General features: G+C 46.9%; 1 protein-coding gene across 3 annotated transcripts in view; it reads right to left on the bottom strand.

The window, feature by feature from the left end:
* Positions 1-14,807, bottom strand: part of LIPC (lipase C, hepatic type) — a 157,957-nt gene that overhangs the window by 22,143 nt on the left and 121,007 nt on the right. For 2 of the 3 annotated variants that reach the window (XM_012507454.2, XM_012507455.2), the window contains 4 exons: positions 8,999-9,183; positions 5,515-5,697; positions 4,831-4,948; positions 1,519-1,752 (listed from right to left, as the gene is read on the bottom strand). In XM_012507454.2, coding sequence (XP_012362908.2) covers positions 1,519-1,752; positions 4,831-4,948; positions 5,515-5,697; positions 8,999-9,183 — 720 coding nt within the window. The remainder of the gene's footprint in view (positions 1-1,518; positions 1,753-4,830; positions 4,949-5,514; positions 5,698-8,998; positions 9,184-14,807) is intronic. The other variant, XM_012507456.2, reaches the window with a different exon arrangement.

The raw sequence follows: 14,807 nt of genomic DNA, 5'->3' as shown, positions 1-14,807 counted from the left end.
TCTGGAGGCTAAATGCCAAGATTAGTCATTACAGCCTTGGACGCTAGCGGCTGCATTCCTTGGGCACCTACTAGGAAGCTATGTATGCTGCGTGCCCTCCGTTCCTCCACTGCCTGCATCTTCACTGCAGCTCCTTGAGGCAGCTGTTATCGGCTAGAAAACTGAGCTTCCAAGACATCCACTAACTCACCCAAGCTCATCCACCCAGGAGGTAGTGAAGGTGAAACTACAGTTATCCAGTGAGCCCCTGTGCAGCTGTGGCTGGGAGAACTACCCCAGGAACACTTTCAAACACAGGGGTGAAGACGACTGAGAAAAACCAGCCCAAGCTTGCGCAAGCTGAATACCTACATTTGGTTCCATCGCTTTGAAGTTTAGCACAAAAGAGCAAATGGTAATGATTGGTCAGGAATGATTTACCAGGCAAATAAAGCCCATACACCATCCTGATGGTCTGTACTGAGCTTTGTGGGGGTGAAGTTTGGGATGAGGGCTGGATGGTCAGCTGGGAACTGCTGGTGGCTGGAGGGGAGGTGATGGGGTGGGGGAGGTGGGAGGGATGTAAGCAATGATAAGGGCAAGTTCCCAGAAGGCTCTCTTAGGCCTGGGCGGTGGAAGGCTGGGAGTCCAGCCAAAATGAGATGATGTGGAGTGTGAAGGTCATTCTGATATTGGAGAGGCGAGGATGGTGTCATCACAAGAGAATGTGTTCTCAGCTGAGTGTTGGATGATCAGAGTGAGGTGGCTTGTGGGGGTGGAGGGCTCTAGTTGGCTTGGAGTGATTGGCATGTCTTAATCAGGGTGATATTTTATAATAGCAAGAAATTTGGAATGCCCGTGGAATGTGCCGCTTCTGCTGACATTTTTGTTCTTTAATCCTGTGCATATTATCAATGTGCATGTTAATATTTCAGTTTTAGGACTTGAGAGAGAAGCGGGATCACAACCCAGATAACAGCACATTCTGTGTCTGCCCTGAGGTAAAGGGCATAACGAGGACGTATTTGAAGCTGAATTTCCCACTGGGAGAGTCTGAGTAATTTCCCCAATTAAACTGATGGGGTGGGATGACGAGTGAGAACTTCATCAAGAAGCCACAACCTATTAAGTGGATCCTCATGTGGTTCAGAATAGAGGCAGTCCCTGGAATCAGGAAACTTCCAGAGAAGGAGGAATAACCACAGGCATCCGGACTCAACTGTCAGAAGAGCTCGTACCCTAGGAGAGGCTTTGCCTGGGCACACGGGGCTGGGGTGAGAAGTGGGGGTTCCTGTTGGTGCCCTCTGCTCATCCTCAGGGCATGGCCTTGGCCTGTTGCCAGGAGTGGCCTGCTGGGGGACGGGCACCCTTGCCCACTCCTGTATTCCTTCTCTCTGAGTGGGCTTGGTGACCATACACCCTGGGCCCCCATCCTTGCTGAACTCTTCCCTGAGTCCCGTATGTTGGTAGATTCCGCTGAATTCCAGAGGCCACATTGAAATGTAGGCTGGTACTCCCGGCCCATGACTTCATTCTCACCATTGAAGCCGTGCTGGGCAATATGTCTGTAGAGCTCTAGGAAGTGGCAGCCAGGCTGGAAGGAGCCCCCGTTGGGATAGAAGTCATAGTGTCCTATGGGCTGTTTGATGCCCACGCTCAGGCCCATGTGCTCCCGGGTAAAGGTATGAATGGCATCCACAAAATTGGCGTCATCTGGAGAAAGACGATTGCTGGGGGAACTTCCCTCAAACAAAGGGCCCGCGGCATCCAGCCCTAATTGGAAAGCAGGGGTAAGGGTTAGGTGGGAGCAAGGAGAGGGGAAGAGAAATGTGCTTTTTAGCTTTTGGATATTATTACACATTAATGAACTAGCAGCAAGAAGAAACACCTAGGGCATAATCCTTCTCTAGAAAACCTCACCGTAACCTTTTCTCAGTAAAACCACAGTAATTCATGGTGCTAACAATGACACACAGGCTGGGCATTAGCTAGGGGGGAAAGAGGTTTGCAGAAACTATCCAGTAGTAGACACAAGGTTCTGACGCCTGAGGCCAGGAGGCCTGGGCAACACAGTGAAACCCCAACTCTAAAAAAAAACAATACAAAAATTAGCTGGGTATGGTGGCATGTGCCTATAGTTTCAGCTACTCAGGAGGCTGTGGCAGGAGGATTACTTGAGCCCAGGAGTTTGAGGTTGCAGTGAACCGTGATTGCACCACTGTGACCCAGTCTAGGTGACAGAGGGAGATCCTATCTCAAATAGAAAAAAAAAGGAATAAGGTTATGAGGGAATGCTTGATTTACTTAAGCAAATCAATTTTGAGTACCTCTCAAGCTAGTTTCAAGACCATCTGTTTGCATACAAAAAAAGCCAATATGCTCATTATAAGTAGTTCCAACCTACCTATCAAAGAATGAAATTTATTTGCTTGTATGTGGTCAATAATTTCCCTAAACAAGCTGATTTTTCTCCTACGATGTCATTTCACTAGAATGTCCAGAACAGCCGCGGGACACCACTGTATGGGGTGAACATGTATGCAAGTAGGGGAGCTCAAAGCTCTGGACCTCAAGTGGCAGATGTCTGTGCATGAAGCAAGGTGGCAGCTCCTGGCTGACTGTGGTTGGGGAGTATTTATGCGCTCAAAGTTTTTTCCCTGTCTTTCTTCCTCTGCCTTCTCTGTAGGACCCTCTGGTGTCCCACCCCAGCCCTGGTTTCCTTCCCTACTGGGGAGCGAAGGAATTGAGAGTGGGCCATGAGATCACCCGTTCTCCAGCCCTACCCACAGTGACAAATGAAAAATATCCTTGGCCGGGCACGGTAGCTCATGCCTGGTAATCCCAGCACTTTGGGAGGCTGAGTCTGGCAGATCACCTGAGGTCAGGAGTTCGAGACCAACCTGGCCAACATGGCAAAACCCCGTTTCTACTAAAAATACAAAAATTAGTCGGGTGTGGTGGTGGGCACCTGTAGTCCCAGCTACTTGGGAAGCTGAGGTAAGAGAATCACTTGAACCAGGGAGGTGGAGGCTTCAGTGAGCCAAGATCATGCCGCTGCACTGTAGCCTGGGCAACAGAATGAGACTCTGTCTCAAAAAAAAAAAAAAAAAAAAAAAAAAAAAGGGAAAAAAGAAAAATGTCCTGATATGATTTCTATTCCTTTCTTCATCAGGCTGATGACAAGATGGCAAGAGGGTGTTGAGCCTTCCTGCTGTCTCTGAGGTGGGTGGGCCCAGCCTAATGTGACCCACAGCACCAGTCGGATGGAGAGGGTTCTGGGCCTCGGGCCTGAGGCTGCCTTGCTGGGTGCGGACTCTGACCTCTGGCCCTACTTCTTCGGTGGGAGGGCTGCTCATCCCCAGGCTAATGTGGGTTAAATCCATGGGGGCCACACGCTGGTCTGTGACCAGGCTTCCCCAGTCACCAGCAAGATGAACAGAAAAGCATGAGGAAATGAGCTGTCATAATCACAAATGTATTCCGTTTAAATGTCTGCCATTATCCCCATTCTTTCTTATGCTAAAAGAAATTCTTTTATAAATGAATGGTGATAGTAGATAGTAGTTGTTTGTAAAAATGTCCTCATGGCCGGCCATGGTGGCTCACATCTGTAATCCCAGCACTTTGGGGGGCCGAGATGGTGGATCACCTGAGGTTAGGAGTTCGAGACCAGCCTGACCAACATGGTGAAACCCTGTCTCTACTAAAAATACAAAAAAATTAGCCGGGTGTGACTGGGGAGGCTAAGGCAGGAGAATTGCTTGAATCCGGGAGGCAGAGGTTGCGGCAAGCCAAGATCGCGCCATTGCACTCCAGCCTGGGCAACAAGAGTGAAACTCTGTCTCAAAAAAAAAAAAAAAAAAAAGACCTCACTTGATAAAATATAAAATCGCAACAACTCTGTTATTCATCTAAAATGCTCTTTGTTTTGGCCTGTGAAATATTGTTTGAGCCTGCTAGGTCTTGAAGGATGAGTAGGAGTTTGAGTGGGTGAGTGGTGGGCAAAGCAAACAGTACATGGAAAGGCCCAGAGGCACGAGAGGCCATGGTATGTTTGTGAAGTAGAGAAAAACCTTGTGCTGTTGAAGCCTAGAGCTATGGGAAGGGATCAGCAGGAGGACAGGCTGGGGCGCTCTGGGGCTTCCACACTGAGAAAGGCCTTGCCTGTGCCTCCTGGGTTTTATACCTGTGGTATTAGTGGGCCTCAGACTTGGACTGGGGAACAATCTGACCAGCTGTGTGTTTTTGGATCCTAATCCCTGGCAGTGTGAAGGGTGGGGTTGGTGTCACGGAAGCCTGGGAGGAAGGCCTTCGTTGCACATGTGCAGACCTTCCTGGATATCTTGGGCAATTTCTGAGTGGGTATGGAGTTTGGGGTGGTTTTTGATGCAGAGCTCCCTCCCTCAACCCAAATGTGTCCCAGAATAAAACATAGACGTTTCACAAATGTGGAAATGGAGGCACTAACGTGGCTGATGAATTACAGCAAATTAAGGCTGTGATTCTTCACTCCATAACTCGCCCAAATTGGACTTTGTAAATTATAGATTAAAAAATAAGACTCTTTCTTGCTAGAAAAGTCCGTCTTTTAGTCCCATTTGGCACACCAACATGAGGCATTCGTTTGAGGGCAGGCAATAGGAATCGAGGCTGTAATTTGCTCTGAATTCTCTGGAACAGCAATCCATGACATTGGTCATGTTTGAGAGAATGTTACAAGTCCTCTCATGAGCTCTGATCCCTCACAATAAGAGTGGGGGTGTTTTAATGATGAGCCTGTTGGAAAAGCAGGTCCTCATTGGACACCCCCATGCAGTGGAGATCAGTGTGTGAGTTATTAGGCATGGTTACCTGTGATTCTCCCAATCTTGTGCGTTCCACCGATGGAACTGCCGGCAAATCCTGATACGTGTGCACCCAGGCTGTACCCAATTAGGTGAACATGGCTTCGAGAGAATTGAACAGATTCCTGGAAGACAGCAGCGGGATGGGGGCAGGAGAAGAGCTGCCTGGAAGAAAGCCTTTTGTGGTCCAGTGTGTCGTGGCCCCCACCCTGTTCTTCGTGCCTGCTCAGAAATGAGGTGCCTTATTCACACTCCAAACTGAAACTAGTCTGTCACCTGGCTGACTCTCCTGGGACTCAGGTACCCGTGACCTCACCTGGTAGCTGCGGCCTCCCGCCTGCCTGTCTTCCCCTGGACACTAATGCCCTACAGAAGCGATCCCACTCATTTGTGTGGGGGCTTGGTAGCTTACAGAGTCTGTTTGTATCCCTTAGCATGTCCAAGGGGGTGAGCATAAGACAAATAGTGGATGAGGAGAGGGGAGAAGGTGGTTCTGTGAAACAGGGGTTCAACGGAGGCGTCTGAGAGAGCCTTGGGGTCTGGTGTCAGTCCTGTGCCTTCTCATTCCTGTGAGCTGAGCATTAGTGCTTCTCCTGCCTGGGCTGCTGTTGGAGACCAGCTTAATTCATCCACTCTCAGAGGAAGGGAAAGGAGGGAAGGGAGGTGAAGGAAGGACGGGGCAGGTCGGTACCTCCAGCCACCGGAGAAGAGCCGCGACCTCCTTGCCCACAAGGCGGGTGTTGCGGACGGCGATGGTGTAGTGGTCGTGGGCCAGGGTGATCCAGTCCACCAGCCCCACGTTCACTGGCTGGGCTGGCTGAGACTTCAGCGCGGCCACCATCTGCCAGATCCAGTTTTCTAGTATGCCATCCACCTGAGGAGGGGACAGAGGGAGGGTCGCATTCGTTTCCTTTCTCCCTGCTCACCCTTCGGAATTCCTTCTCCAGCTCTTGGATAATGCTGGATCCTTCCCCGCAGGAGGAAGGGCTTGCTACGACGGTTCTCAGCAATGCACAGTTGACATTTTGGGCCAGAGAATTCCTTGTTGTGGGGGCTGTCCTGTGCATTGTACGATGTTTAGCAGTGTTCCTGGCCTTCACTAACCAGATGCCAGCAACACCCACCCACTGCCTCAGGTTTTGAAAACCAAAAACGTCTCCAGATTTTTCCATACATTCCCCCCCACCCCCTGCCGGGAACAATTATCTTACTGTTTTTCCTCTTAGGGACTTTCTAAACCTTAAAACAGTAGAGAAATACGTGTAAATCAGGTCCTGGAAGCTGACCTGTCCCTTAGGGCCATTTGTACGCCTCCTTCTGCGTGCGGCTGCCCCACCTCACTCCTAAACCCACAGCGCTGGCTCTGCCCTGCAGACTGCGTTATGCTGGACTTAGCGGGATGGGCACTGGGAGCCTGACATAGTAGGAGGTACAAAATGTTTACAGAGAATTGTTCTGTGTGTGTGCCTTGTTTGAGAACCAATTTGCAGCACTCCTAATGGATTTACAGAGCAAAGACCCTTGCGCTGGGCCTTAAAGGATCAGTAGGAGTCCACTAAGATGAATATGGGTGGGGGCTGGGCACGGTGGCTCATGCTTGTCATCCTAGCACTTTGGGAGGCCAAGGCAGGGGGATTGCTTGAGCCTAGGAGTTTGAGACCAGCCTGGGGAACATGGTGAAACCCCATCTCTACAAAAAATACAAAAGTTAGCCAGGTATGATGGTGCATGCCTGTAGTCCCAGCTACTCCAGAGTCTGAGGTGGGAGGATGGCTTGAGCCTAGGAGGTCGAGTCTACAGTGAGCTGAGATCACACTGCCCTCCAGCCTGGGTGATAGAGTGAGACCCTATCTCAACAAAACAAAACAAAGAAACAAAAAGAATACCGGTGGGCAGGTGAATGTGGTAGTGGTGAGGTCTAGGTCATTCCAGGCGGAAGGAACAGTGCGCGCAGAGGCACAGAATCGTGAAAGGGCAGTGTGGTATGTCAGGGGAGAGGAGGAAAGTTGGTGAGGTGAAGGCTAGACAATAGGAGTTGAAGGCTTGACAATAGGGGGTGAAGCTGGAGAGCTCCACTGAGGGCCTGTCATGCCATTCCAGGGTAAGAGGCATTCCTTTACTAGATGTTTACCAAGTGCCTTCTATGTACATGGAGCATCTTGGGTTCAAATCTAGGCTCTCCCAGTTTCTAGCTGTGTAACCTTGGGCAAGTTATTTAACTTCTCTGCACTTCAGTTTTCTCACCTGGAAAATGGGGTTAATAATGCTCTCCTTCCAGGATCGTTATGAAGGAGAAATACGGTAATAGATCTAAAGCGCTTGCAGCAGTGTCTAGAACATAGAAAAGACTCACCAAATGTTCGTTACTGTTGTTGTTGTTATTAATATTAGCAGTAATAGGAGGAGGAGACATGTACTAGGTTGGACAGAATTTTGATAATGAAGAGTGCATTTTGGTAAACGGATCCTGGGAAGAGGCTCCTGTGGTCTTCATGTTGCATTTATAAACAAGACTCATTCATTTGATCTTTAATTCAGTTAACAAACATTTTGGAGCACTGATTACATAATGGATACCGGCCCACAGTGGTCTATTAGATGAGAATAGGACAGAATCCTTCCCAGGAAGAAGCTTATAGCCTAGCAGAGCAGAGAAACACAGACAATTAGAAAACTGAGCTGCAGAGCAGTGCTGGAGAGTGCTCAGGGCCGCATGGGAACTCCCAGTGACCTGGTTTTTGGGTTACACTGAATGCCCCTGTGGGAGTGCTGGGATGAAGGCAGCAATGGCTTGCAGGAGGACCTGTTTGGGACTGTGTCTTACAGGAAAAGTGGGAGTTAATCAGGAAAAGAGGAGGAGAAAGAACACTCTAGGCAGAGGGCACAGACTAAGCCAAGACCAAGAAGAGAGAAGGCAGGTGCATGGGGTGTGGAGGAAGCTATTAATACAAGAAGTTGGATGTTGCTGGAATGTCATGTGGGAGGCAGGGAGAGGTGAGGGGAGGCAGGTGATGGAAGTCTTTGTTTCGCTCTCCAGGATAGGATAGATGGGGGTTTCAAGAGTACTTTTCAACTAGATGGCAGGGAAAGGTTTCTAAGTCATGAAGTGGACACCAAAATCTCTGGAGGGTTCAAATTGTGAATTATGCTTGAAATCATGGGTGGGCTAGACACTAGGGAGGCAGGATTTCCTCTTGGAGACAAGTTCTCACATGGTTTGACTTCACCTATTGCCAGCAATATCCTTTCTCTCCTTCTTCCATAGTAATAGAATTTTTAGCATCACTAAAAGGCTACATTTTCTTTAAGAGCCTATACTTTTCAGCCACCTTTCCACTTAGATATGGTCAATGGATGTAACTGGGAGAATTTCACAGAGGCTCTGGGACACCTAAAAAACACTCTTTTATACTAAAAGCCATTGAATTATGTACACTTTAAATGGATAAATTGTAGGCTTTATAAATTATATCTCTATAAAGCTCTTGTAAAAACCTTGCTTTTGATGCCTTTGCATACATCTTTTACTACATTGTGCTTCCTGGAATAAAGATGTGATGGCTAGTCCTCTAGCTGCCATCTTGGACTATGAGGATGAGGGTCACACCCCAAGATGGCAGAGCAGTGAGCTGGAAGGAGCTGGGGCCTGGAGGACTTCATTGACCAAAGCTGTCTAGCTGGTTTTTGGGTTACACATATCTTTGGAATATTTTGTGAAATGAAAACAAATTTCTGTTTTCTTTGAACCACTGCTAATTGGAGTCTCTGTTATTTGCTGCTGAACTTAAACCTTGCCGATACAACATTTCATTGGGAGTCCATTCTTCTGGCTTCCTATGTCCCCCCCGTGTGTAACATGCAGATTCAGGAAGGAGGCTTCCTCCTGCATGGACTGCAATCCCTTGTGGGCCCCAATGGGCTGTGTGACCTCTTTGAGTCACATTCTATCTGAAACATGGAGATAATTATATTTTCTCCCCCTGCTTACTCATGGAATTGAGATAATCAATGAGCTAATGCGTGGGGAAGCACTTGGAAAATAGAACGTGCTTTATAAACATCATGCATGGAGTTGTTATCACCAGCTCCATATCTTTTTATGAACATGAACACACTAGAAAGAAAAAGAGAAAATGTGAAATTGGAGAGAAAAAAGGCATGTCAGCATTTCCTACCGACCACCCGTGGATTATCATCACCAGAGGCAGGGAGGAGTTGAAGCCGCACTCCTGTAACGTGTCCAGATGATTGATTCGAATCTGACAGCCCTGATTGGTTTCTCCAAAGAGCAGGAATCTGGTCTTCATCTCATGCAGCGTTTTGTTTGTTTCAACAGCTTGAGCTCTTCTTCCAAATGGCTCTGGAATATAAGATTGGGGACAGTGCTTAGCCTGGCATCTGCTCCACCTGCAGCCCTCCGTCTTCTCAAAGTCTGCTTCTACAAGCACAAGCCAAAGAGGGTACTGGGAGATGCTGGAGATCAGAATGAGCCACAACTTTGGGGAGCCCCAAAGACTGTTTCCAGTGGAATGGCCAAGTGATGGAGGGTGGCCTAGGAGGTTGAGATCACCAGATCCTCTAGCCTGTTATCCCAGTGACCAGCCAGTCAAGCACTAGAGTCACCCTCTAGGTCATGAGGAATATAGGCAAGGCAGTTTTGGAGGCTTGCTGGATGAGCACCTCACCCCAAATTACACTGCCAAAAACTGATAGAGACAGAATTTGAACCCAGGTATCGCTGTCTACAATTTCATCTCTACGTCCCTACCTAGGGAGACAGTGAATAGAGCATCTTAGTTGGGTGACACTGTGTATTAGCTCCTGTGGCTCAACTTGTCCTCACGTGCAGACACATTATATCAGGTAAGCTTTGCAGGGACAAGGTACAGGGGTGAGGGTGGGGTGGGGTTGGGGGAATCACAGAGGGAGTAGTGGATGCCACTTGAGGGAGGGTGTGGCATTCAGGGAGGGCTTTTCAAGGAATGTGATGTTGACCCTGGCCTTGCGGGATGATTGAGTGTGCGTGTGTTTTGTTGCAGGGGTCAGGGGTGGCTGAGGGAGCAACATGAGTTGAGGCTCAGAGGCATGCAACCTTGCATACATAAAGAGGCAGGAGACAAGGCCAGGCAGGCCAGAGCATGGACGGCCCTGGGATACTGAAGACTCTGGGCTTCATGCTCCAGATGCCAGGCTGCTGCTAAAGAGTTTGCAGCAGAAAAGAGTAGAGGAATATCCATTCGGAGGCTTTCCAAGGCCGTGGGAGGTGGAAAAGGAGAGGAAGATTGTTTTTAACATCTCAACTTCTGTTGTTTGACTGAAGGGCCTTCCAGCCTCTCTTCTGGGGGAGCCTCACTATGACCATGAGCCACTTTGGAGTGGGGGTGGGTTGCCATCCAACTCTGCCAGGCAGCCCGACAGCTGTCCTGTCTGTGGTGCTGGACCAGAGAGAGACACCTCTGCGAAGAGGCCTGGTAGAGCCTGAGGAGGTGGCGCGTTTCCATGGCGTGGCATGTCAAGATGGGCGCATCTTTTCTGCCAAGATTGGGGATCAGGCCAAGAGCCGGGAGAGGAAGCTCTCATCCCTTCCTTCTGGTGGAAGGTGGGCTCCCCTGCGGCTGAGGAGCAGACACAAGACCACTATGACCTTTTTGGTCAGTGAACTCAATTCAGCCCAATTAATAAGGACCCTGATCATTCTTTCTGAGAATAAAATCATTCAGGCTTCTCGAATAATACGTCTTGGGCTTTTGGTTTCAGGGGACAGCAGGACCAAGAGATGATGAACCTACAAAGTGCAAGGGGAGGTGTTAATGAAACCAATTTTCCTACCCAAAGGTATTAACTCAAAAGGTTATTAATTCTCAGCAAAGGGCAATGATTTTTCACTATGATGACAGAATGAAATGCATCATATTTTATTAAAAGGAGGTGTGAGCAAGAATTTGAATAACTTTTCTGAGATAATGAAGAAAATTTCTGCTGCCCTGTTTGGCTTTTCTGAGCTTACAGACAGTCTCAGCTTGCCCTCGCTCCTGGAAGCCTGCTTCCAACCTAGCCTTCTGATTTCACTGGCTGCCCTCGTGACTGTCTAAGTCAGAAGCCGGGGTGTCACCTTGCACTGCTAGCCAGCCTCTCGATCAGTCCAAAGCTTCAGGCTTCCTAAATATCCCTAGAATCCTGTGCCTTAGTTCCCATGCACACTGTATCTTGCTTGGTTTGTTACAGCAGCCTCCTAACTGGTCTCTCTCTGTTTGGTCTCTCTGTCCTCCTGCACACAGCTGCTCAAAGAGTCTAAAACAGAAATGACTATGTCTGTTAGTGACTTTCAGCTTCATGGTATTGCAGCCAAGGCCACCACCTGAATGATGATCCCTCATCCCCCACCTCCTCCTCTCTTTTCGTTCTCCTGCTACCAACAGTTCCCAAATGCCCTTTTGGACGCCAGTACCTTTGCACCTCACCTCCTGCTCTGTCTCTGCTGCTCCATTCATTAAAATGGAACTGAGACTTCACAGCCTCCAGGAAGCCTTCTCATCTAGTCAGAGATAATTACTCTTTCTTGCTCTCAGCACCGTACTGCCTCCCTGATCCTAATGCACTTGCCCTGCAGCGGGGTGATTTATTTATCCAGGTGTGTGCTTCCTCCACCTGTCGGTGAACTCATGGAGGGTAGCACTGGGCACAATGGTGGGTGCTCAATAAATGTTAGTGGGTGGTGAGGTGTCCTGCCAGATCCAGATCTCAGACCAAAGGCTGGCACTCAATCTTCAGCCATTTATACATTGGACCTAATGTATCTCATTTTCTTTTATTCAGAGACTGAAACACTATACCTTTCTTCATTTTAGGATAGCTGCCTCAAATGTTAAGAGGGTCATATGAAAATAAAATGGGGATAAAAATAGTGCCTATCTTATGAGGTTGTTGTGAGGATTAAATAAGATATTTGTAAAGAGCTCAGAACAATGCCTGACATGTAATTAGCACCTAGAGAAGAGAGTGTTGTTAGAATAAGTACCAATTGGAGCATCTAGCATCTTACATTTCTGATCAGTGAAATCCTTTCTTTCTGTGGAAATTCACCCCAGTTGTCCTCATAGGACCAATTCTGTCTTGTGTATATTTACTCTGGATTTAGCTGTGAGATAAGCTCCAGCCCAGGTGGCTGAGGCTTCGAGGCTGTTCAGGAGAGACCATGGAAAAGAGTTGTCAGATGGAAAGCCCCACAAACAACTGGACTGAACAGGGCCCTCTCTTTTCTCTCTTCCCGGGGGCTTTAGCTCTCTTTAACATGTGTATGAGCGAGGAAGCTGTATACTGTATACAGGTATGTGCTCATTCACTTCCTCAACAAACACTTATTAAGCATGTATTATGCCCCAGGCCCTGGCTAGGTACTAGTTGGAGGCAAAGAGAGCATGTGGCTCCTTTCAGGAGTCCCCAGCCCCATGGCGGTGTGGGGGGTGCAAGCATGAAAAGCAACTATTAAAAGTGGTTGCTGTGTTGCAGCGGAGGAATGCCCTGCGTAGGGGCTTTAGGGAAGACGTCAAGAGAAGATAAAGCATCGGTCAAGTCTAGACGGATGAAAGATTCTTTAAGAGCTCATATCCATGAGCAAATGTTAAAGAAAGTGGGGCTCTGGTGCCTATAAAAATAAGATTGGGTGGATGACATGAGCGTTGAAGGGCAGTTTTGGAGAAGGTAGACTAGAATTATTTTGTGCAACTTCAAGAGTTAGAAACAAACAGAATCAATGGGTGGGCATGACATGGAAGAACATTTTTAACTTGAAGTAGTTGGCAAAAATTCACAGTTGAAGAACATGGGACAAAGAGAAAATAAGGGCAGCAAAACAATAAAGACAGAAATGTCAATATTAACACCCAAAAATGTACACTATGTGATATTATAAGGCTGCTGAAGATGGGCCACAGATTTTTTTCTGAGCTTCTTCTTGGCCACATCAAAGAGGAAAGCAGGATCAGTCATAGCATTCCTGGTGGCCAGGTACTCATACATTTTTGGTCCTGAAACCCAAGATGGTTTCCCTATGTGTTATTGAAAAAGGAGGTTACAAATACATAGCAGCAAGTTTTCTGCGGTTAACTCCGAGAGCCCTGTAATCTTCAGTGAAACAGCAGCCACAGCACCAAATAGCATTTAAGTCACAGTGAGTCTATAAGAGATTCTTCACTATAATTGAGCTGCAGTCCCTATGACTGAGGGAGGCAGGGGCCATTTCAGGTCACATTTAGGGGTGGACGGAATAGAGCCCTGAAGCCCAAGGGTCTGAGCCTCCATGAGATCAGAGTCTGTTGCTTATTCCTAGAACACTTAGGACACTTGGGCATCCTAAGGGAAGCCCTTGGCTTCAAGGACTCACTGCTGTGCCCACCCTCATACCTTTACTGCAGTTTCTTCCTATAAGCTTTGGCTTTGCACATCACCAGGTCTCGACTGGGCATCTTTGCCTGGGTACTCTTTGAGCACTGCAGACTCAGCAAGGCCAAACTAAATGTATTTTCCTCCCTCCCAACCCATTCTTCTTCCTTTCTTCCTACGTTTCCTATTGTGGTTCATGACACTGTCATTCATCTCTATGCCCAAGCTAGAAAGCTTAGAGCTTATGCCCTCTCTTGCTTCTCTACTGGGTCACCAAATACTGAGGACTCAGCCTCAGAATGATCTTTTCTTTCTCTGCCCAGTGGCGTAGTATAGGTCCTTAGCCTTTTTTTCCCCTTCAAATTATAGTGTTGCAATAGACTTTTAACTGTTTCATATTTTATCTTGCTTTTTGTAGAATTAAGGGATGCTCGTTGTATGTATGCTGAAAATATATTTCAGTATAATTTGAAAAATGCTGAAAAAATAAAGAATACTATTATTTAGAAAAAAACACAAATAACATTTGGAGTATGTCTTCATAATCTTTTCTTATGGAGATATTTGTTCCATAGATCCTTATTTACAGTGTGTATAATTGAGATCATGTTACATAAATGGTTTTAAATCCTTCTTCACTTATCATTATCATTTTCTCATAGCATCAAAAATTCTTCAAAACATACTTGGAAAAAGTGCCATAATTTATTTACTTATTCCACTATTGTTGAAAATTTATGCTGTTTCAAGGTTTTCTTTGCCCTATTACAAACAATTCTCTGATGATATTCTTTATGTATAAATATTTGTCTGAATCTATTAGTATTTTCTTAGTGTAGTTTCCTGAAAGTAGAATCAGTTCCTTACGTATGATCCTATTTATATCTCTTTATATATACATATATATTCAAATAGATCTTCAGCATTTTTAAAAGCTAATATATATTGAATGCTTTCTCTGTGCCAGGCGCTTTTCTAACAGTCTTATTTGTATTGACTCACTTAAACCTGGCAACTCTGTGATAAGCTGTGAGGAAAGGATATGCTTTAGCTATGAGTGAAGAAATTGGTTCCATATTGGATGAGCTAGAAGCAGCACATTCTCCAAGCATATCTTCTGAAATTGGAGCTTTTCTCATGTCTTCAGAAGAGGTAAAGTCACACCAGTGATAAGAATCTGGGGATGATACTGTGGTTTTAGGAGGAGGAATGTTTAATTGAGGTAAGTGATCGAATCCATCAAGGGATTCAGCCCCTGTATCCAGGAAAAGGGGTTGATGGACTAGGGAGGCTCGGGGTTGTCCTCTGTATGATAGTAAGTTCCTAGAGCAGCAAAACAATCCTTAAAATTAGTCAGAAGGAGAAGCTGGGTCCAGCCATTACATTTCTAATATTATTTCTTGCAGCAAGTGGTTTTTCTATTCCTAGTCAACTCCTAGGTTTGAGGGTTCCTGATATTTCATACAAGAAGAAATTATTTCATTTTCTTTTGGGTAAGGACATCAGGAGATGGGTGACTGCAGGCAATTGAGGTGGGCCACCTTCCTTGGGAGAGAACCAGGGATTCTACCATAGGAAGCCTGATTGGAGTCAGGATCTGCC

Source organism: Nomascus leucogenys, chromosome 6, assembly GCF_006542625.1.
Source record: "Nomascus leucogenys isolate Asia chromosome 6, Asia_NLE_v1, whole genome shotgun sequence".
Lineage (NCBI taxonomy): Eukaryota > Metazoa > Chordata > Mammalia > Primates > Hylobatidae > Nomascus > Nomascus leucogenys.
This window is presented reverse-complemented; position numbering and strand designations above follow the sequence as displayed.